Below are 24,316 nucleotides of genomic sequence, written 5' to 3'. Positions count from 1 at the left end.
ATTGCTGTCTATGCGGTTGGAGCCCAGGATCAGTCCATATATAGTCTTTGGGTAATGACTTAGTCCCTGGAAGCTCTTGTTGGAACAATTCTAATGTATGCTGTCATGCAAATATTTACTAGGTAGTATTCATACTAGCATTTAAAGGAGGACTTCTAATATTTACACATCATGTGCCAACAGTGATTCTCAATTTTCTACATTTCAAATATCACCAAGCATTAGACAAACGTATATCTTTTATTATGCAAAATCTCCTATCTCCTTCGTAACAGTTTTTGATAGTATTACAAATTATTATTTGCCCTTTTCAGGAGTCTTAAAGTGGAATTGGATTTGGTTCCCTCTAGCCACATTCCTGATTCTGTCCTCCATGTGCTTCTGTACTTGATAGGTGTGCATAAACTTATGTAAAGGTATGTATATCAAGAAAATGTAAATAAATCCTTTAGAGATTCATGATCTACATATGTTTTTATAGAGGATAAATCACTAGGAATGATTTTTCCTAGAACCCAGTAACACTGAAGGTTTCTAAGCAAAACTGTTTGAGAATATTTTATCTACTAAAAATTTTCAATGAGTGAAATATATATGATAAGTTATATTTCAATAATGACATTTTAAATTATTGTATTCATATAACTATTAACCTAGGAAAGTCATATATATATATATTCTTTTTTTAACGTTTCTTTTTAGATCAATTCACTATTCCAATATGTGTGTAAGATGATAATCAAATTGAAGAACCTAGCCCTGCAGGAAATACACACTTGTCTCATTAGAAATTTCATTTTCTGGGCAGGGACTGCAATCAAAACAACAGGCTGACATTTCCTTCTTTCTGAATTTTCTAAATCCTGGACCACAATCAGCACTGCACACAGAGGTCGGCATCTAAAAAAACAGACATATCCTGCTATCAGAAGTTTTACTTACACCTTCAAAAATCATATTGTATTAGCATGTGATATTAAAACACTTAATTCATATACACCAACAAAGTTACCAGTTTCATTTACTATATTGTCTGATGACAGACATCAATGTATGAAAAAATTAAGGAAATGTTGAATTGTTTCCCATCAACTTGGAATTCAGAAAGAAGAGTTGATAGTGTCCTGTTTGCAAAGAGTGCCGGGATTGCAAGGTGGTTATTTTACTTAATCCTTGTCTCCTTAACACACAGTATAGGATAAAGGCAAAGAGAACCTAATAAAGAAATTATCTCCATCAGACTAGCCTGTCATCATACCTGTGAAGCTTATTTTAAATTGGTAATTGATGTAGGAGTACGCAGGTTATTGGGAACAGTGTTCCATGTAGGCAGTGGTATCTTAGAAATCATGCAGAACAAGCCAGTAAGCTGAGTTCCTTGAGTGACTATGTTTCAGTTGCACTATACAGATCCATGCCTTGTCTTTTCTTGAGTGTAACCCACGAGCCAATTCAACCTTTTCCTCCTCACTTTTCTTATACTTAATGTTAAATAACAGCAACATAGAAGCAAATTACAAGTAAAGAACATACAAAAATGGGAAAAAATACTTCAAATACCAGATAACCAAAATAACCTCAACTACATTAGGACTGAAAACTAAAACAAACTAAATGGAAATAGAATAAGATCTACATAGGAAGAGGGCCATTGTTTTTACAATGAGGAGTTGCTCACTTTCTGTACAATGAACTGAGTGTTTACTGAAGTGAACAGGCTATGGGGAGCCTGAAAATAGCGTGAAAATTGAGGTTGCTTAAAATTAATTGAGGCATTTATTAAATTAAGGAAATCTTGGCATTAAATCTTGTGATGGATGTCCGTATGCTGCACTGGAATTTTGCTGATTTTTGCATGCTGAACTTGCATCTTTTGTTTCAGGTGAGTTTGATGTTTCCATCGCAGCGTCTATTCTTCACAGACTCACATCATGTTCTCCAGAAATATGATTAAGCACAACTTTTCCTTTTTGCTTTATTGTTGTTGTTATTGTTGTTGTTATTTTTGATATTGTTCAAACGGGGTCTCACTGTGTAGTATTAGTAGATCTCAACCTCCTATAGATCAGGGCAGAGTGTTTTACTTCTTTTTCTGTATTTATGTTTTTATTATTTATTTTCAGACTTAGTAAGGTTTTAAAGACTATTTTGATGATGAGTTGAGAAAGTACATTCCTTACCCATATCCTGCTCATTTTATTTAAGGCAGAGTATCCATTTCAATCCTGTTTTGGGTAGATTAAGTAGAAAAGGCAGACTAGCCATGAGTGGAGAGAAATTATCCTGACTTTTGATTCACAGAATGTAGATTAAAGACATGTGTTACTACAAAAACTTGACCTAATTTCTAGGTTAAATGGAATTTCTTTGATTCTCCTATCCATAAACTTCAATGCCATCAATAAGTTTCCTGTGGAAAACTTTATTATGGCAATATATGTTCTCTTAGTTTGTCAGTTTTTGTTTGTTCTCCTTTTTAAATTCTGAATGGATCCTAGACTTTGTTAAGAGCCTTTTCTACATGCTTTTGGATAATATAATGCTATGATTAAGTTTATCTTGAGATGTTTTACACTTAAATGATACACATATGTTGAACCTTGGCATAAAGTAATTTTTGCACAGCTGAAGCTGCTAATGTTATGGAAGCTAATTGTGTTTCCAAAAAAACCTGTTTGCACTAGAGTATCTTCAAGTAGCTTCGGGGAATCTGCCCCCAGTTGGTTCTGCCATTTAAAGATACCAAGAGACAATAGCTGGGTATGACAGATAGAGACAGAATTCCTTGGTTCCTTGAACTTCGGCAGAGGAGAAGGAGGAAGAAAGAGGTCTGTCATGCTGAACAAGAGTGCAAAGAGAGGAGAGACTATATCCAAATGAGGTAGAAAAGCAAGAAGAGTGCTCCATGTTCTGGGCCAAAAAATGTGACCAAGACAGCTCTCTAAGTAGAGTCAAGAACAACTGAAATGGAATATAGAATTAGTAAATAATCACTCAGGATTAACAGCGTGGAGATTGGGCAGTTGCTCAGTTACTGTGCTGTTTAAAGCACATTAAAATAAAAAGACTATGTGTGTATTTCTTTCATTTGGTAACATAAACAATTGAGGATGTTAGCAAACCAACTACATGGGATTAATTAATACATAATAAAACACACAGTGACTGATCTTTCATTTGTGATATTACCATCTGTCAGAAGATGTTTAGTCAAGATTATTTCAGGCATGTCCACAAATGATAAATGACGTTGTACTCTAAATATGATTCTTTGGTTCTACTTCATTTTGTTGCTTCCCCTGACCCTTCCTGCCCATGGAGGCTACAAAAGAATGTCTAGTTTTATAACCAGTCTACCTACACTGGCCATATTTCATATTTATGTGAGTGGCCTGTTCTGTTATGGCTGACCATGGTGATATCCAGCTGCACATTGCTAACAAAAGCCATATCTGGACCTGTTATCCTACAGCACCCAGAATCTTTTTTGATGTCTGTGGTATGTGTTCCTACCAAAATGTGTGCAAATATATATGGTGGCTGCTGCCATAATGGTGGATGTCTAGGCCAGAGGTCCTGCTGTCAATGGGATACGTATTGATGTCCATGATCAGTGTTACCACCAAATGCAATGTGTGTGCCCTTAGACTGCGTTGATAACTGAAGTCAAGCTGAGGTCCATGAGTTCTGTTTTAGCAAGCCTTACTAATCTGAGAGAACCACAATGCCACTTGAGGTAACGGAGATATCCAGATCTCTGCTGCTACTGGTGGCTGTGTCTGGATCCATGGTCCTATTGCATTTAGAGAAAATGTTGATTTCCACAGCACATATTTCGACTGAGGAATTTATGGAATTTTTATGCTCTTGACTGCAGCCTGAAACCATGTGGATGTTCATGCTCTGTGCTCAGTTTGAGGGCCTTGTCTGGGTCTGTAGCTCTGTTGCAGCTAGGCCCCATGTGCTTTTCTCTGTAACTACCAGAAACCATGTAGAATGCCATTATCTTTGCTCCCTGCTTTTTTATTAATACTAAGAGACGACTTTAGCAGTGATATGAATGGTTGTAGATTCATAGATGTGAAGGAGGTACATGAAAGTTTTCTGTGACAACTCGTCTTATCATCCCAATCCCTATGCTTCCCCCACAATCCAAGAAAGAATATTAGTTTAAACAGGAAGCCATAAAAAGAACTCTTTAAATATATGGTAAAAAATATAAAGTTAGCTGTGCAAAATTGAGGACTTCTTGAGTTTGGGATGGAACAGTTAAGTTCTACTTATGGGGCAGAATTTGACTGTGCTCCAGTGTCTTATTTAGGAATTTACTCCTGTGAGCAAACACCATAACCAAGACAAATCTTCTAAGGACAACATTTAATTTGGCCTGGCTTACAGGTTCAGAGGTTCAGTCCATTAATGTTAAGGCAGGAACATAGCAACATCCAGGCAAAGCTGAGAAATCTACATCTTCATCTTAAAGCTGCTAGCAGAATACTGAGTTCTAGGCAGCTAGGATGAGGATTTTAAAGCCCACACTCAGAGTGACACACATACCCAACAAGGTCACACCTTGAAATAGTGCCACTCCCTGGGTCAACCATATACAAGCCATCTCATCCAGTGAGTACATGAATAAGAAAATTTGGACTTTTTAACGTTAATTTTTATTTTGGTGGGGTGCTGTCATAGTGAGACAAACATGAAAGGACTGGGAATTGAATATGATCAAAGTGCATAAATGGAAATTTGAAGAGTAAATAAAAATATTATGTTAAAAATAAACCAAACACATTATCTGTGACTTTTAATTAGAGAAGGTGACCACGAAATTCAATTATTACTAAAACATATTTGTAAATTGTGTTTTAGTTGTTATTTCAATATTTGATGTTTTCCTACTAGTTTTTTTTTCTGGTAAGGTCTTAGAGTGTAGAATGTTGTCATTTTACAGCAAGGCAGGTCAGGATAACATGAAACCATTCATTGGATGACAAGAAAGGCTTGGGAGGGGAACTGGTATGGGGGGAGTCTATATATGAGACAGGAAGAGGAAAAATGGGAGAAAATCAAGAAAAAAAATGTGAAGGAGCAGGATAATACAGATCCCAATGGACTAGGTTAATTTTATCCACAAACCCTCACTTATTCCTAAAAGTTATGCATAAATTATGATTTAGTTTTTGGTTAAATATTTGATATTTTTTAATATTTGTTTTTCTTATCACAAGTTCAAGTGGTATTTACATGTTATTTTTGACCTCTTGTGTTCACCTTACATTTAAATATGGTGGAGTTCCTTCAATGTCTTTCATAGTGCTCCTTTATTAGTTATGATTTATTGCAATTGTGTTCATCTTGAAATTTCTTCTGTCTCTTTCCATAAAGAATAGAGACATTGTATTAGCAGGTATGTCTCTAAATGGTTTTTTCTCATCTTCATTAACTTGGGTATTTCTTATTTACATTTCGATTGTTATTCCCCTTCCTATGGGTGTTCCCCTCCCCATCCTCCCCCCATTACAATCAAGTTCACTGGGGTTTCAGTCTTGGCAGGACCAAGGGCTTCGCCTTCCACTGGTGCTCTTACTAAGCTATCCATTGCTACCTATGAGGTTGGAGTCCAGGGTCAGTCCATGTATAGTCTTTGGTTAGTGGCTTAGTCCCTAGAAGCTCTGGTTGGTTGGCAATGTTGTTCATATGGGGTCTCAAGCCCCTTCAAGCTCTTTCAGTCCTTTCTAAGATTCCTTCAATGGGGGTCCCGTTCTCAGTTCAGTGGTTTAACGATGGCATTTGCCTATGTATTTGCTGAATTCTGGCTGTGTCTCTCAGGAGAGATCTACATCCGGTTCCTGTCAACCTCCATTTCTTTGCTTCATCTGTCTTGTCTAGTTTGGTGGCTGTATATGTATGGGCCACATGTGGGGCAGGTTGTAAATGGGTGTTCCTTCTGCCTATGTTCTAAACTTTTCCTCCCTCTTCCCTCCCAAGGGTATTCTTGTTATTAATTCTCCCTTAAGAATATCCATGGTGAGTTACAATGCACATAACTAAAGAAGCTAAGTAACAAGGATAGCACAAGATGGGAGACAGGTATCACCCTGAGACGGGGAGATAGAATAGACATCGTTGGTGAATCGTTGGTTTGGAGACTAAATGGGAGTGCAGTGGGATGAGAACAGAAGGGGAAGACAAAGAAACAGATTGTTTAGAGAGAGCACTAAGATAGGGTGGTATCTCTGAGTCAAGCTAGATTTATACGGCAATGGAAACTCCCAAATCTATGAGGAATACCCTGACTAAGTCTCTGCGAAAAGAGGGAGATAGAGCCTGGAATAGCCATGTCCGATAACTAGGCAAGATTTCCAGTGTTGGGATTGAGACACCACCACATCCACAAAACTTTCAACCTACAATTTACCCTGTATAAAGTTGGGGGGGAGTAAAACTGTAGCAGAAGATCAGAGGATAGTTAACCAGTGACTGGAGCAGCTTGAGAACCTTGCCATGAGAGAAAGGCCACAACTGATGCTGGTAATAATATTTTCTTACATTTGCGGGCAAGTACCTAGCAAAACCATGTTCAGAGAGAATTTATCCAACAGCTGATGGAAACAGATTCAGAGAATCTATAGGCAATGTTGAGGAATCCTAGATAAGAGGGAAAAGAAGGATTGTAGGAACCAGAGGGAGTAAGGACACAAGAAAACATACATAATCAACTTACCTGGTGTCCTAAGGGTTCACAGACTGAACCACTTACTGCAAATGATGCATGGGACTAACGTAGGTCTTCTAAATAAATAAAGCCTTTGTGAAACTTGGTCATTATATGTTAGCAGGTTCTGTGTCTGACTTTGTTGTCTGACTTTGGGAAGATTTATTCCTAGTGGGTAGCCTCCTGTGTCCTCATAAGAGAACATGAAACTGTTCTTAGTTATTATACAACATGATATGCCAAACTTTTTGATATATGAGTGGTGGGGCCTCCCCTTTTCTGAAAGAGGAAGATTTATTGGATGGAAAGGAGGGGAAAGATTGAAGGACTAGGAACAGAGTAGGTAGTGTAACTAGTGTCCCAATGTCAAGCTAATCAATGAATAAATGAATTAACTGCTTTCATTTTAAAAAGAGTGATGCTGATGGAACCTGCTATTTTCCAGAGAGGGACTTTCTATGACACCAGGTTCTCTCCTGCAGCTTTCATTTTTTTCCAAAACAAATTTTTAGTCAAATGCGACAAGGAATTTTCATATTGAAAGTTGATTATTTGCTATTTACATTTCTCTACTAGTCCATATAATTGATTCACTGTTTACACAAAGAGTATGTCCATCCTTATATTAACCCCCAAGGTTTTTAAAAGTGATCTCTTAATCACACTTACTTGGTCACTGATTTTCACTTTTCCTTGTTGTTTAATATCTGTTTTGGTTTGAAGTTTCTATTTCTGGTGCCTTGTCTTCAACCCTTGCCATCCTTTCCACAACTTGGAGTATTCATTTTGTGAGTCTTGTCAATAAGATATTATTTTGGTTTATTTTGTTTTTCTGTTATACATTTTAGTTTGAAATTATTTCATTATTTTATACCTCCAGAAGTTCTCTGTCATATACCCAATCAATGTCATATTGTAAAAAGTGTTCATACTTTCATTGTATTCTCCCAGATGGTTTGACAGCACTCTTTTATATTTTTAAGGTTCTTATATTCCCTCTTTACTTTTTTGTTTAGTATAACATTGAATATAGTCTCGCTAAACTGTATGACTCTAAAGTTTGGCATCATATTTCCCTGAGGTCTTTATGTTTTTATTTATGAGTCTCCCTACTGGGCTTATGATATATGTGAATAGAACTCTGGTTGCATTTTAAAAAAATCTATAGACTTCTAGTAGATGTGCTTGAAGTAGGACCTGATTAGAAAACACATAAGATTGCAATTCTATCTTTAACATGGATATGTAGCTCTAAAATTACACTTTTAGTTCTTACATACTTTTCAGTATGAATTACATTCTTAAACTTATTGAGGACAAATAGCAACTATAAATCTCACACTGTCTGAGTAACCTGGGAATCACTTCATATCAAACCTGAAGACATTTACCCAGTGTTTTTTGGGGGCAGTTTGAATATTACACATTAAAACCAAGATATCAGATGTCATAGCTATAGAAAATCTAGTATGCATGTGAAATATTTCATTCTCAAAGTTCCTCAAGTCAAATTTTTATTACTACCAATTTCACCTCATTTTGAGAAGGGAACTATGCATATCCTTGTTTTGTTGAATAATTTATGCAAGAATTAGTGGGTCCAAAATCTTCCTTATTCAACATTATCTTTTCCAAGGTATGAGTCAGTGGTGCAGACATAGCTCAGCTCTCAAGCACAATTGCTACCAGTAAAGAGGACCCAAATTGATTTCCAGTACCCACAGAGTAGCATGGAGCTTTTGCAAGTATCTTAGATTCAAATAACTCTTCACTCATCCATATATCCATACATGCACCTGCTACATTGATATACATGCAGAAAAATACCCATACCCATATTTTTATAATTTCTATAGTTTTTTAACTGAAAAAAAACAAGATGTAGTTCACAAAATATCTAAAATTGTCATTAAAATGTTATGCTTTGATTAGCTAGAGATGTTGGAAATTTAGGAAAAGTTGGTCAACAGACTTAATATCACACAATAAAAATCAATGACTTGATTATGTTGAATTTACTCTATCCTTACAGTGAACAAGGATCTTTAAACATCTTTTGAAGAGGTTCATCATATGAGTGGAAATCACTCTATAGTAGTAAGAATAGGACCAATAGAATATTGCTAACTTTACTGGAAATAACTTCAAACTGTTTTCTAAAATAGTTTACATTAATGTGAAAAATAAGAAACAAGTTCTGATCTGATAAATATACATTACATTCATGTTAGAAATCCTCAGTGAACTGGTAAAACCTCATTTGAAAGAAAATGAAAATAAGAAACATAGTTTAGTAGTCTCTCACATGGCAATTAACTTCATTTCACAACTTTCAAGGAAGGTTGGATGTACACACTTGACAGTGTAATTTAAATGAGTACAGTAAGGCCAAACCCACCTGTGTACTTCCTCTTGCCCACTCTATCATATCTCCAGATAAATGTAACTGTTGACCATTTATAAAATAGGGACTAAATAGTCCTATTTTCACTTTAAATGCAAGTCCCTGTGGAAAATTCCAAATGTAGAAAATGTCATATTCTTCCTGCAGTTTGTCTTCTCGATTCATATTTATTCTGTCCCCAACTGGATTAGTGAAGTGGATCTTTCTCAGAGGGGCACCCAGCTGAAAGACAAGCAGCATACTATTGAGTATATTTTCTTGCTTAAGGTTAGAAAATGCATTCTTATTCCATATTAAAGGCAACTTTATTGACCGTATGGTGGTGAAAAACTCAGTGAAAGCAAAGAGATAAACAAAATTATAATGTTTCTGTTATTTTGTTCTCTAAGAGGAAATTACCACATGAGCACAAACATGCATGTGACACCAACATATATTTGCAATATGAAAATATAGATACATGAAAAGGGAGAGACTTGCATCTGTATAGAGAGGCACATATATCTGGAGCACATAGTTATTTACAGAAACATACACATACAGGCCCAAATACACATGAATATACAGATACACACTGACAGAATATTCATCAAAATAGTCAAACAGATGCCAAAACACACAAAAGAATTACTCAGATGCACACACATAGAACTACATGGAAACACATGCTCAGAAGAATATACATAAATAGACATACATATATACTGACACATACACAGAGTGACATTGTCACACAGACAAATTCATGCTCCCATACAAAGACACACAGGTAAAGCAAAAGAATTATACATAAATAAGAGAACATTCACAAAACCACACAAAACATATAGACACATGCAGAAACATGCATTGATAAATATTCATAGGAGTATACATTTATACAAAATCAACAATACAGAAAGCAATTGAAAAACAGTCAACTTCATGTTAATTACCCTAAATCAACATATATAGATACATATAAAAAGCATAGATGATAGATAGATAGATAGATAGATAGATAGATATTGATGTAGACAGAATATAGAGAAATTGATATACAGACAAACACACAGATATACAGAAAAACAAAAACATACAAATATACAGTGAGAAATATACATCCACACAAATGAACACACACGAATGTAGTATTTAATCATTGCATTATTCTCTATGTAAGTACTCTCAGAGCACCAAGTGATATCCCTGACCTACAGTGGAAACAGCATATATTGGGATCTCTACTTAAAACAATACCCTACAGTGGTTACTACATACTTAACAATTAATGAACAAGGATTCATCATTCAGTGGGTTCTTTAGGAAGGACTGGATTTGTTATCAATATTAGAACATGCATGATGATAATCAGGTAATCTGTAACAAATCACAATACTACATTGACAAATTATGCTTTGTACTCCATTCTCTTTATATTAGAGGTATATACCAGCATCAAGATTTATACAATCAGACACCACCCGGACCTGAAGGGACCGGATCAACAGTTCTCTGCACCCAAATCCCCTGGGAAGAAGAGCTAAACCTTCAGAGGGGCAGACACGCCTTGGAAGCCAGAAGAGCTACACTCTGCCCACATTTCTGACTACAGAGGAAAACACCTAATGCCATCTGGGACCTCAGTGCACTGGGGGCCCTGGGAAAAGGCAGTACAGTCCCTCCTGGATGCTGCCCTCATGGAGAGGTCAACAGCAGACCCCTACAAGCAACTTGAGCCACAGGACCACAGGTAAGACAAACTTTTCTGCTCCAAGCAACCTGCCTGGTGGACTCAGGGCACAGGCCCATAGTAAGAGCTGAAGACCAGTAGACAGGAAAAACTACACATCTGAAAGCAGAATACTCAGCTCCCAAAACTGGCTGAAAGAAGACAGGAAAACAAGTATACAGCACTCCTGACACACAGGCCAATAGGACGGTCTAGCCACTGTCAGAAATAGCAGAACAAGGTAACACCAGAGACAACCCAATGGCGAGAGGCAAGTGCAGGTCCCAAGCAACAGAAACCAAGACTACATGGCATCATGGGAGCACAATTCTCCCACCAATGCAAACACTGGATATCCAAAACACAAGAAAAGCAAGATCTAGATTTAACATCACATTTGGTCATGATGCTGGAGGACTTCAAGAAAGCCATGAAGAACTCCATTAGAGAAAGACAGGAAAACATAAATAAACAAGAAGAAGCCTATAGAGAGGAATCACAAAAATCCCTGAAAGAATTCCAGGAAAACACAATCAAATAGTTGAAGGAATTAAAAATGGAAATAGAAGCAATAAAGAAAGCAGAAATAGAAATAACTCTGGATATAGAAAACCAAAGGAAGAGTCAAGGAGCCGCAGATACAAGCATCACCAACAGAATACAAGAAATAGAAGAGAGAATCACAGGAGCAGAAGATTCCATAGAAATCATCAACACAACGGTTAAAGATAATGTAAAACAGAAAAAGCTACTGGTTCAAAATATACAGGAAATCCAGGACTCAATGAGAAGATCAAACCTAAGGATAATAGGTATAGAAGAGAGTGAAAAACTCCCAGTTCAAAACACCGGTAAATATCTTCAACAAAATCATAGAAGAAAACTTCCCTAAGCTAAAGAAAGAGATGCCCATAAACATAAAAGAAGCCTACAAAACTCCAAATAGATTGGACCAGAAAAGAAACTCCTCCTGTCAAATAATAGGCAAAACACCAAATGCACAAAACAAAGAATATTAAAAGCAGTAAGGGAAAAAGGTCAAGTAACATATGAAGGCAGACCTATCAGAATCACACCAGATTTCTTACCAGAGACTATGAAAACCAGAAGATCCTGGACAGATGTCATACAAACCCTAAGAGAACACAAATGCCAGCCCAGGTTACTATATCCAGCAAAACTCTCAATTAAAACAGATGGAGAAACCAAGATATTCCATGACGAAACCAAATTTAAACAATATGTTTCTACAAATCCAGCACTACAAAGGATAATAAATGGTAAAGCCCAACATAAGGAGGCAAGCTACACCCTAGAAAAAGCAAGAAACTAATTTTCTTGAAAACAAAAGAAAGAGAAGAAAAGCACACAAACATAACTTCACATACAAATATGAATGTAACAGGAAGCAATAATCACTATTCCTTAATATCTCTCAACATCAATGATCTCAACTCCCCAATAAAAAGACATAAATTAACAAACTGGATATGCAATGAGGACCGTGCATCCTGCTGCCTACAGGAAACACACCTCAGAGACAAACACAGACACTACCTCAGAGTGAAAGGCTGGAAAACAATTTTCCAAGCAAATGGTCAGGAGAAGCAAGCTCGAGTAGCCATTCTAATATCGAATAAAATCAATTTTCAACTATAAGTCATCACACAAGATAAGGAAGGATACTTCATATTCATCAAAGGAAAAATCCACCAAGATGAACTCTCAATCCTAAATATCTATGCTCCAAATACAAGGGCACCTACATACATAAAAAAACCTTACTAAAACTCAAAGCACACATTACACCTCACACAATAATAGTAGGAGATTTAAACACCCCACCCTCATCAATGGACAGATCATGGAAACAGAAATTAATCAGAGACATAGACAGACTAAGAGAAGTCATGAACCGAATGGACTTAACAGATATTTAATAGAACATTCTATCCTAAAACAAAAGGATATTCTTTCTGCTCACCACCTTATGGTACGTTCTCTAAAATTGACCATATAATTGCTCATACAACAGGCCTCAACAGATACAGAAAGATAGAAATAATCCCATGTGTCCTATCAGACCACCAGGGGCTAAAGGTGGTCTTCAATAACAATAAGGGAAGAACGCCCTCATATACATGGAAGTTGAACAAGGATCTACTCAATGACAACCTTGTCAAGGATGAAATAAAGAAAGAAATTAAAGACTTCTTAGAATTTAATGAAAATGAAGGTACAACATACCCAAACTTATGGGACAAAATGAAAGCTATGCTAAGCAGAAAATCCATAACTCGGAGTGACTTCAGAAAGAAAAAGGAGAGAGCATATGTCAGCAGCTTGACAGCACACCTAAAAGCTCTAGAACAAAAAGAAGCAAATACACCCAGGAGAAGTAAAAGGCAGGAAATAATCAAACTCAGAGCTGAAATCACCCAACTAGAAAGAAAAAGGACTATACAAAGAATCAACAGAACCAAAAGTTGGTTCTTTGAGAAAATCAACAAGATAGAAAAACACTTAGCCCGATTAACGAGAGGACACAGTGTGTTCAAATTAACGAAATCAGAAATGAAAAGGGAGACATAACTACAGAATCAGAGGTTATTCAAAAAATCATCAGATCCTACTACAAAAGCCTATATTCAACAAAACTTGAAAATCTGCAGGAAATGGACAATTTCCTAGACAGATACCAGGTACTGAAGTTAAATCAGTCACGGATAAACCATTTAAACAATCCCATAACACCTAAAGCAATCGAAGCAATCATTAACGGTCTCCCAACCAAAAAGAGGCCAGGTCCCGATGGGTTCAGTGCATAATTCTATCAGACCTTCATAGAAGACCTCATATCAATACTATCCAAACTATTCCACAAAACTGAAGCAGATGGAGTGCTACCGAATTCCTTCTATGAAGCCACAATTACTCTTATACCTAAACCACACAAAGACTCAACAAAGAAAGAAAACTTCAAACCAATTTCCCTTTTGAATATCGACGCAAAAATACTCAACAAAATTCTGGCAAACCAAATCCAAGAGCACATCAAAACAATCATTGATCAAATAGGCTTCATCCCAGGCATGCAGGGATGGTTTAATATATGGAAAACCATCAATGTAATCCATTATATAAACAAACATAAAGAACAAAACCACATGATCATTTCATTAGATGCTGAGAAAGCATTTCACAAAATTCAACAACCCTTCATGATAAAAGTCCTGGAAAGTATAGGAATTCAAGGCCCATAACTAAACATAGTAAAAGCCATATACAGCAAACAAGTACCTAACATTAAAAAAAATGGAGAGAAATTTGAAGCAATCCCACTAAAATCAGGGACTAGACAAGGCTGCCCGCTCTCTCCCTACTTATTCAATATAGTTCTTGAAGTTCTAGTCAGAACAATCAGACAAGTAAAGGAGATCAAGGTGATACAGATTGGAAAAGAAGAATTCAGAGTAGCACTATTTGCAGATGATATTATAGTATATTGAAGTGATCCCAAAAAATTTCAACAGAGAACTAATAAACCTGATAAACACCTTCACCAAAGTGGCTGGGTATAAAATTAACTCAAATAAATCAGTAGCCTTCCTCTACACAAAAGAGAAAGAAGCCGAGAAAGAAATTAGGGAAACGACACCCTTCATAATAGTCCCAAATAATATAAAACACGTTGCTGTGACTTTAACCAAGCAAGTGAAAGATCTGTATGATAAGAACTTAAAGCCTCTGAAGAAAGAATTTGAAGAAGACCTCAGAATATGGAAAGATCTCCCATGCTAATGAATTGACAGGATTAATATAGTAAAAATGGCCATTTTACCAAAAGTGATCTACAGATTCAAGGCAATCCCCATCAAAATACCAATCCAATTCTTCAGAGATTAGACAGAACAATTTGCAAATTCATTTGGAATAACAAAAAAAAACAGGATAGGTAAAACTATCCTCAACAATAAAGGTCTTCTGGGGGGATCACTATCCGTGAACTCAAGCAGTATTACAGAGTAATACTGATAAAATCTGCATAGTATTGGTCCACAGACAGAGAGATAGACCAGTGGAATAGAACTGAAGACCCAGAAAAGAATCCACACACCTATGGTCACTTGATTTTTGACAAAGGAGCCAAAACCATCAAATGGAAAAAAGATAGCATTTTCATCCAATGGTGCTGGTTCAACTGCAGGTCATCATGTAAAAGAATAAAGATCGTTCCATGCTTATCACCCTGTACAAAGCTTAAATCCAAGTGGATCAAGGACCTCCACATCAAACCAGATACACTCAAACTAATAGAAGAAAAAGTGGGGAAGCCTCTCAAACACATGGGCATTGGAGAAAATTTCCTGAACAAAACACCAATGGCTTATGCTCTAAGATCAAGAATCGACAAATGGGATCTCATAAAACTCCAAAGCTTCGGTAAGGGAAAGGACACTGTTGTTAGGACAAAATGGCAACCAACAGATTGGGAAAAGATCTTTACCAATCCTACAACAGATACAGGCCTTATATCCAAAATATACAAATAACTCAAGAAGTTAGACTGCAAGCAGATAAATAACCTTATTAAAAATGGGGTTCAGAGCTAAACAAAGAATTCACACCTGAGAAACACCTAAAGAAATGTTCAACATCTTCAATCATAAGGGAAATGAGAATCAAAACAACCCTGAGATTTCACCTCACACCAGTGACAATGGCTAAGATCAAAAACTCAGGTGACAGCAAATGCTGGTGAGGATGTGGAGAAAGAGGAACACTCCTCCATTGTTGGTGGGATTGCAGACTGGTACAACCATTCTGGAAATCAGTCTGGAGGTTCCTCAGAAAATTGGATATTGAACTACCTGCGGACCGAGGTATACCTCTCTTGTTCATAAACACAAAAGATGCCCCAATATAAAACAAAGACTCATGCTTCACTATGTTCATAGCAGCCTTATTTATAATAGCCAGAGCTGGAAAGAACCCAGATGCCCTTCAACAGATGAATGGATACAGAAAATGTGGTATATCTACACAATGGAATATTACTCAGCTATTAAAAACAATGACTTTATGAAATTCACAGTCAAATAGATGGAACTGGAAATTACCTTTCTGAATGAGGTAACCCAACCACAGAAAAACACACATGGTATGCACTCATTGATAAGTGGCTATTAGGCCAAATTCTTGAATTACTCTAGATGCACAGAACACAGGAAACTCAAGAAGGATGACCAAATTGCGAACGCTTCAGTCCTTCTTTAAAAGGGGAGCAAGAATACCCTTGGTACGGAACAGGGAGGCAAAGTTTAGAACATAGGCAGAAGGTACACCCATTCAGAGCCTGCCCCACATGTGGCCCATACATATACAGCCATTTAATTAGATAAGATGGATGAAGCAAAGAAGTGCAGGCCAACAGGAACCAGATGTAGATCTCTCCTGAGAAACACAGCCAGAATACAGCAAATACCTAGGCGAATGCCATCAGCAAACCACTAAACTGAGAACGGGACCCCCGTTGAAGGAATCTTAGAAAGGACTGAAAGAGCTTGATGGGGCTCGAGTCCCCCATATGGACAACAATGCCAACCAACCAGAGCTTCCAGGGACTAAGCCACTACCCAAAGACTATACATGGACTGACCCTGCACTCCAACTTCATAGGTAGCAATGAATAGCCTAGTAATAGCACCAGTGGAAGGGGAAGCCCTTGGTCCTTACAAGACTGAACGCCCAGTGAACGTGATTCTTGTGGGGGAAGGTGGTAATGGGGGGAGGATGGGGAGGGGAACATCTATACAGAAGTGGAAGGGGAGGGTTTAGGGGATGTTGGCCGTGAAACTGGGCAGTAGAATAACTATCCAAATGTAAATAAGAAATACTCAAGTTAATAAAGATTGAAAAAAAGATTTATACTGTCGGCAGGAAAATTATTGATAAATCACTCTATGTTAAATATTTCCTAGTACACTTGGTTTGGGCATCAAAGAGACTCTAAAAGACAATGATAACAGGAAACGTTAAATAATGTAAGAAGCACTACCTTATTGCAGACATAATTTTCTACTTTCCCTTTGGCATTGGGCAGATTATGAAACTTTTGAAAAGTCATCTCATGAAGTACATGCGCAACAGTATACACAGCATTGTATATGTTATAACTTCCTTCACTAAAGGTCATTTCAAAAGTATGTTCCATTAGCCATTCCAGTGAGTGATTAGATGAAAAGTTCTTCAGTGTCTTCCATTTAGATGCTGAGACTTCACAGTTAAAGTGCATCCATTCCAGCTTTGCCAGATTTTCATTTGAGTATGTGACAGGATTCAATGTCTGGACAAAATTTTTAAAACCAGAAATCACACCATGGTGGTGTCCAAAAGCAAATAAACCATATACATTGTCTTTCATGCTAGGAGTGACATCCAACTGTGTGGTGGTGATCCATAATCTCTGTAAACCTAGAGATTCCCACATTCTAAAACTCACAGCTAAAGTACTGCCTGTGTCGCCATAAATGATAACAACATTTGCGGATGATGTCATGATTTGACTGTAATACACTTCAGCTCTTGACATGTATAAATGCATATTGACTGGGATCATGCTCACAAAAGCAAGACAGATTGCATTTTTTTCCATCCCTCTTTTCAAATAAGAGAGAAACTGGGTCCCTTGATCATCGTCTGAGATGGCCAACCCTATCCAGTTCCAACGAAAATGAATTATGAAGGAGACCAGGGCAAGGGCTAGAGATGTATCATCAGAGGCCATCTGATATAGATAGGGAAAATTTTCATGATCACTCAGAACAGGATGAAAGTGTCCGTAAGTAAGATGAGGGAACTAGAACACAGAAAGCAGCATGTATACCTGAGAATTTATAAACACCTTTTCCTGGAGATTTCTAGAAATCTCAGATAGCTATTATTTCTTCCCTCATCTCTGTATCACACAAGGACATTGGAAAGCTCCATCACGATTCTGAATAGGACCCTTGAACAACATAGATTGGCTCAGGCCTCGTAAGATTATGGGGGCTCCAAGTGATACCTGATTTCATGAATTACCAACCGGCACCTAATACACAAGTACACACACACACACAAGTACACACACACACACACACACACACACACACACACACACACACACACTTACCTGCTGAGATTTGAAGTTGTTTAGGATTGTATAAAGTAACAGAGTTGGTGCCCAGTTTACTCCTGTAAGTGCCACTCCACACAGACTTTCATCTTTACAGGTATAATTAGGGAGAACTCCATAATCATCTAAATTCACTTCAATGAAAATTGATAATTCGGGTTGCCAACCACAAATTATTTCTCGAAATGAAAATACTAGAGACATATTTGGCAAAAGATCAGGGTTCCTGTTGACTTCAATCATGGAAAAAGCCAAGACAAGAGAATACTTGTGGATTTCAGTGTGTTTTCTGTAAAATGTTACAGTGTTTTTAAAGAGAGCAATTTACAAATATCATATTCAGTTCATAGAAGGACAATCCTGTACTGGATTGTATCCCCCCACACCTCTGAAAGCGGAAATGACTTGTGTAATGAGGTAGAGAAGACAAAAAGGCCAGAAGTTCATAAAACCTTGACAAGTTCATGAGAGGTCATGTCCCGTAAATGAGATGTACTATTATGTTCTCACTGAGAGAGTTTCCCTTCTCATGCTTTTAAATGTTTGCTAAGAATGTAAACAAATCATGAAATGCTTTGATCAAACAGTAAAAATGGTCACATATTCATTTGAAATTAGTGAGAAATATGTGAAATACATTGAATGTATTTGTGCCATTGAATTTATGGTATGTTTGTACAAAAGTGACTGTATTGCCTAAGGCAGAAAAGTCTTGTATGACAATTCTTGGTTCATGTCATTAAAATTCATTTTCATTAGGGGGCAATGTGTTTATCATACTCCTACATAACCTTAAATGTTCTTTCCAAAATTCAATTCCAATGGAATAATTATCCTTTGTGTTTATGTTTAGAAAAAAAATAATGTGTCATAAACCTTCAGAATCAACATCTGATGGATAAACATCAAATATTATTAATTTTTACTAAGAGTAAAATCTACATTCCAACCAGAAATTGTACATCTGTCATGTCATTTTATTAAAAACAATCCCCTTTAGAATATTCTTTATGAATACACAAAAAAGGTGTCTTTAAAAATTTCAATAACAAATGACAGATTTTGAGACTAGTACTTGTACAAATCAAACAAATCCTGAACATTTAAACTTAAGAGACATACTGTACTTGAATGATTATAGTGGCTTTGTGATCTAAAGTACTATGTCTGAAAAACATTATCCCACAGGAAAAAAAAAATGTTCCCAGTGCCCACATGGGAAAATATACAACTATATTTTCTAAGATTACTGAAAAAGAGAAATAAAGAGCTAAATATTGAAAGTGTCAGGTTAAACAACAGAGAGGTAAAAAGGGAAGACATGTGCACCTTAAATAATGGTAAAGATGAGCTAGTACGTAACTCCTCTATCCTTATTCTCTAATATTGCCAACTATCATATACCACAGTTATTACCCAGGATAGTAACAAGGGAAGTATCTAGCCACCACTATTAGTAATAATATCACTTTTCAAAGAACCCAAACATATTTTTATAGTCACTACATTCCTTCTTTATTCTAAAGAGAGAGGAAAGTACTGGACTTTATAAGACCTAAATGCCGGTGAATTTATATAGATCAAAATATGAAGTTCACAGAGGACAGCTCTCTTACATCAAATCTTGATGCAGCTTCAGTACATAAATGGGGACCACATGGAGCAAATTTAAGAAAGTAACTGAGTATCTATTTACATGAAAGTTCTGCACAGCTAGAGGTGTCTCCAACATTGCTGGCCCCAGCATAAGCACTAGAAGTTGTGCACTCATGGAACGATAATCAGCTGACTCTGTGCATTTGCATGAACACACACAGAATAAAGTCATAAAAATTATATCTTTCAACAATATATCATTGTGCTACTGTGCTATGGAAACTGTCTAGGAGAGGGATACATGTGACTGACAAAGCCTGGAAGTTGTTTTATTACCTAGGTCCATCCCAGCAAGTGGGAGGCAGGCTGAAAAAATAATTGTCAATTTAATGTGGTAATATAGCATTGTCTCTAGTATAATTTGGAGTTCTTTCTTGTTTTCTAGATTAAGAATACAGTATAAAAGACCCTTAGAATTGCTTTACTCCACAACTCAAGAGGCTCAGGAAATATTCATGATCACATCTACATGGAAAATATAAAAGCGCTTACTGTGTATTGAAAAAATGACTGAAATACTCTTTCTCCACAGGCTTTTGTACTGCTTGAATCAAGAAGAAACAGCCAATTCTCTCATTTCCACTCTTGTCTTTATTCTCTTTTATTCTCCAAGAGCAGGTGGGATAAATAAAACCAGTCACCTGAAATGGAATGTTGAGGAACAAGAAAGACAAAATCAGAGTGAACATAGTTTTCCTTCTCTGAGGCTCGGCAGAATGGTTTGTGAAGTGCCACACAGATCAGCAAATCAAACAGACACCCATATATCCCCATGTACTATTATCACTGTGGCCAAGGGAGATGCTACATCTGCATTTCTGTTTCCTTTTTTACAGCTGTTTCCTCAACCCTGGAGCAGTCTTTGATACTATCTCCTGGGAATGTTCATCATATGTCCACTGTTCATGTGATAAACTTAGTTGATATATATAGATGAGGGAGTTGTAGCTACATGAATGACATCACACATGTTTGTGGAAATGAAGCTCCCTGGAAAGATTCCACTTTGTGAAATTTGGTCTCAGAACTGCCTCAAAATCTGTTTATGTGAATACTTGAAATAATATCAGTGGATTTTTTTAGTTGATCCACCTTCAGGAAAGACTCTTAGAATCTGAAGTCATGGTTAGTCACTGACCATTGTCTCACAAATCCCATGTCAGGGAAATGTATCCTCATGTTTAGAGCATTTGATATCCATTGAGAATAGCGTATGGGCAACGTACAGCAGTGACACAAACAGAATATCTAAACATAAAAATGTGCTTACATTGCCTTGAGAATTAAAAATCATAGCAAATCCAGAAATATCCTGAATAATAGTAAATGTTGCTTTTAAAATATTTAAGAAAATAAAAAGAGAATGTTAAACCTTTATGCCTCATTTCAAATGCTAACTAAGGCCTAGCACTCTTGTTCCCCATTATTTCTAATGAGAAGCTAAGCTGAATATTTGAGTTCTAAACCATGATTTCAAAATTTGACGCTCAATTCTCACAGATCAATAACTCATTATTATTCTTATAATTAGTATTTTAGAAGCAAGTGGTTTATGGGAAGTGAACTTTTGTTTAATGAATAAACTCTTATGCAATTTTCATAGCCATGTGGGAGAGTTTACTTCTAATTGTGGTCAGATGCGTGAATGTAGGCATGGACTGCAGAGAAAGCATCACAAATGTGGGCAACTCTTTCTTGTGTGTTGTGATATGTAGTATTTAGCATTTATGATGAGTCAAAAAGAGTTTGTTTTCTCTTCTAGATTTTATTGTACATTTAAATAACACCATTTTATGTGTGCATGAACCTGAACCTGTGTCCTAGCTAGCAAATGTACAGACAGAGAAAAATGAGATGATGGAGAGTTTATCGTAGGAAGGAAAAGCACATTCACCTTTGACGAGTACAAATAAAATTGCTGTGAGTCCAGATTCAGCATTTTATTCAGTTTCATGTGTGTGAAATGGTTATTTTTTTATATTAATACATTTTATTATGACACATTCACATGTATGTTTAATGTACTTTGCCAGTTTTTCCCCATTTGAAACCCACATCTCTTGCTCATCTTAGTACTCATTCCATTCCTCAGTTCAAACAGACTTCCTCTTAATTTATTACCTTTGTGTTAAGTTTATGAGACAAGTGTCATTTTTTCTTGTGTATTTTTCCAAACTGGCTTCACATAGCACCCCATCCCTAAATGTGTTACCCACTTACTTCATGTAAAAATGTGTGTATATACACACATATACATACATATATACAGTTATTGAACATTTTATATGGAATCTTCCTTGCCTCTCTGGGTTAAAGCCTATGTGACATAGATAGTTGATATTTTTATTTGTTCTTGGATTCACTTTGCAAATATATTATTGAGTATATTTGTACCAAGGCTGATAAGTGAAATCAATCTATATAAATCTCCACCTTGGTTAGTTTTTTATGTAGCATAAATATCATGTTGACTGTAGCCTCATAATCTGAACTGGGCAATGTTTCTTCTATTTCTATTGTTTGGGATAATATAGGAATAATGGTATTACATTTTTGATAGTCTCAAATAATTCTTTCATAAATTTATTTGTTTCAGATTTCTGGGGAGGGTCAGCAGTTAGGAGAATTTATTGAGTTCTATTTCACTATTGGTTAGAGTTCTGTGTAAATTGGTATGCTGACATTCTTTGATTGCAGTAAGTATTATTGAGGGCAATATCAATATACTTCAGATTTCAGACTTGTGGTATGCTATTAAATAAGTATCTTTTTGTGTTTTGCTTTCTTTATTACATAGAATGTTAAGTCACAGCAATATGTAACAAATCTAAATTTTTTCCATTTTTATTTATTTTTATTTTATTAGATATATTTCTTTACCTACCTTTTAAATGTTATTCCCCTTCCAGGTTTCCTGTCCATAAGTCCCCAATCCCTCTCCTCCCCTCCCCCCCATGTGGCTCTTTCCCCTATATATCCCCCTTATTGGCCCCATATTCCCCTATACTGGGGGTCCAACCTTGGCAGTACCAAGGGCTTCCCCTTCCACTGGTGCCCCAACAAGTTTATTCTCTGCTACATATGCAGTTGGAGCCCTGGGTCAGTCCATTAATTGTCTTTCGGTAGTGGTTTAGTCCCTGGAAAGTCTGGTTGGTTGGCATTCTTGTTTTAATGGGTTTGCAAGCTCCTTCAACTCTTTCAATACTTCCTCTACTTCACATCAAGGGGTTCATGTTCTCAGTTCGGTGATTTGCTGCTAGCATTGACCTCTGATTTGACATGCTCTGGAGGTGTCTCTCAGGAGAGATCTATATCCGGTCTCTTTCAGCATGCATATTTCAGCTTCATCAATTTTATCTAGTTTTGGTGGCTGTAGATATATGGGCCACGTGTGGGGCAGGCTCTGAATAGTCATCCTTGAGTTGCTGCAGTAGACTTTGATTCCATATCCCCTCCTGTGGATGTTTTTTCCCCGTTTAAGAAGGAGTGGGAGCATCCACATTTTGGTCAACCTTCTTGAGCTTCCTGTGGGCTATGGATTGCATCTTGGTTCGTTCCAACATTTTAGCTAATATCCACTTATCAATGAGCGCATTCCAAGTGCGTTTCTCTGAGATTGAGTTACTTCACTCAGGATTATCTTTTCTAGTTCATTCCATGTGCCTATGAATTTCATGTAGTCGTTGTTTTTGATAGCTGAGTAGTACTCCATTGTGTAGATGTACAACATTTTTTATCCATTCCTCTGTCAAAAGGCATCTGGGTTCTTTCTAGCTTCTGGCTAATATAAATAAGGCTGCTATGAACATAGTGGAGCATGTATCTTTGTTGTATGTTGGAGCATCTTTTGGGTATATGCCCAAGAGAGGTATAGCTGGGTCCTAAGTTAGTGGAATGTCCAATTTTCTGAAGAACCTCCAGACTGATATCCAGAGTGGTTGTACCAGTTTGTAATCCCACCAACAGTAGAGGAGTGTTGCTCTTTCTCCACATCGTCGACAGAATCTGTTGTCACTTGAGTTTTTTATCTTTGCCATTCTGACTGGTATGAGGTGGAATCTCAGGGTTGTTTTGATTTGCATTTCCCTGATGACTAAGGATGTTACACATTTCTTTAGGTGCTTCTAGGCCATTCAATAATGCTCATCTGAGAATGTGTGTTTTTAGCTCTGTACTTCATTTTTAATAGGGTTATTTGGCCCTCTGAAGTCTAATTTCTTGAGTTCTTTGTATATTTTGGATATTACCCCCTATCAGATATAGGATTGGTGAAGATCTTTTCCCAATCTGTTGGTTGCTGTTTTCTCCTAATGACAGTGCTTTTTGCCTTACAGAAGCTTTGAAATTTTATGAGGTCCCATTTGTCGAGTCTTTATCTTAGAGCATGAACCATTGGTTTTTTGTTCAGGAAAATTTCCCCAGTGCCCATGTGCTCGCGACTCTTTCCCAATTTTTCTTGCATTAGTTTGATTGTATCTGGTTTGATATGGAGGTCCTTGATTGAATTGGACTTAAGCTTTGGACAGGGTGAAAAGAATGGATCAATTTGCATTCTTCTACATGCTGACCTCCAGTTGAACCAGCTCCATTTGTTGAAAATGCTATCTTTATTCCATTGGATGGTTTTAGGTCCTTTGTCAAAGATCAAGT

The 24,316-nt window shown here is 36.8% G+C and overlaps 1 protein-coding gene across 2 annotated transcripts in view; it reads right to left on the bottom strand.

The window, feature by feature from the left end:
• Vom2r13 (vomeronasal 2 receptor, 13) overlaps window positions 1–20,355 on the bottom strand; it is a 50,403-nt gene extending 30,048 nt beyond the window's left edge. The window contains exons 1-5 of one of the 2 annotated variants that reach the window (XM_087592059.1): window positions 20,159–20,355; window positions 18,008–18,299; window positions 16,892–17,692; window positions 9,117–9,344; window positions 777–900 (exon numbers count right to left, since the gene is read on the bottom strand). In XM_087592059.1, coding sequence (XP_087448185.1) covers window positions 777–900; window positions 9,117–9,344; window positions 16,892–17,692; window positions 18,008–18,299; window positions 20,159–20,355 — 1,642 coding nt within the window. 2 annotated transcript variants of the gene reach the window in all.
• Window positions 20,356–24,316: the final 3,961 nt, after the last annotated feature.

Source organism: Rattus norvegicus, chromosome 1 (genome assembly GCF_021556685.1).
Source record: "Rattus norvegicus strain SHRSP/BbbUtx chromosome 1, alternate assembly SHRSP_T2T, whole genome shotgun sequence".
Classification (NCBI taxonomy): domain Eukaryota; kingdom Metazoa; phylum Chordata; class Mammalia; order Rodentia; family Muridae; genus Rattus; species Rattus norvegicus.
This window is presented reverse-complemented; position numbering and strand designations above follow the sequence as displayed.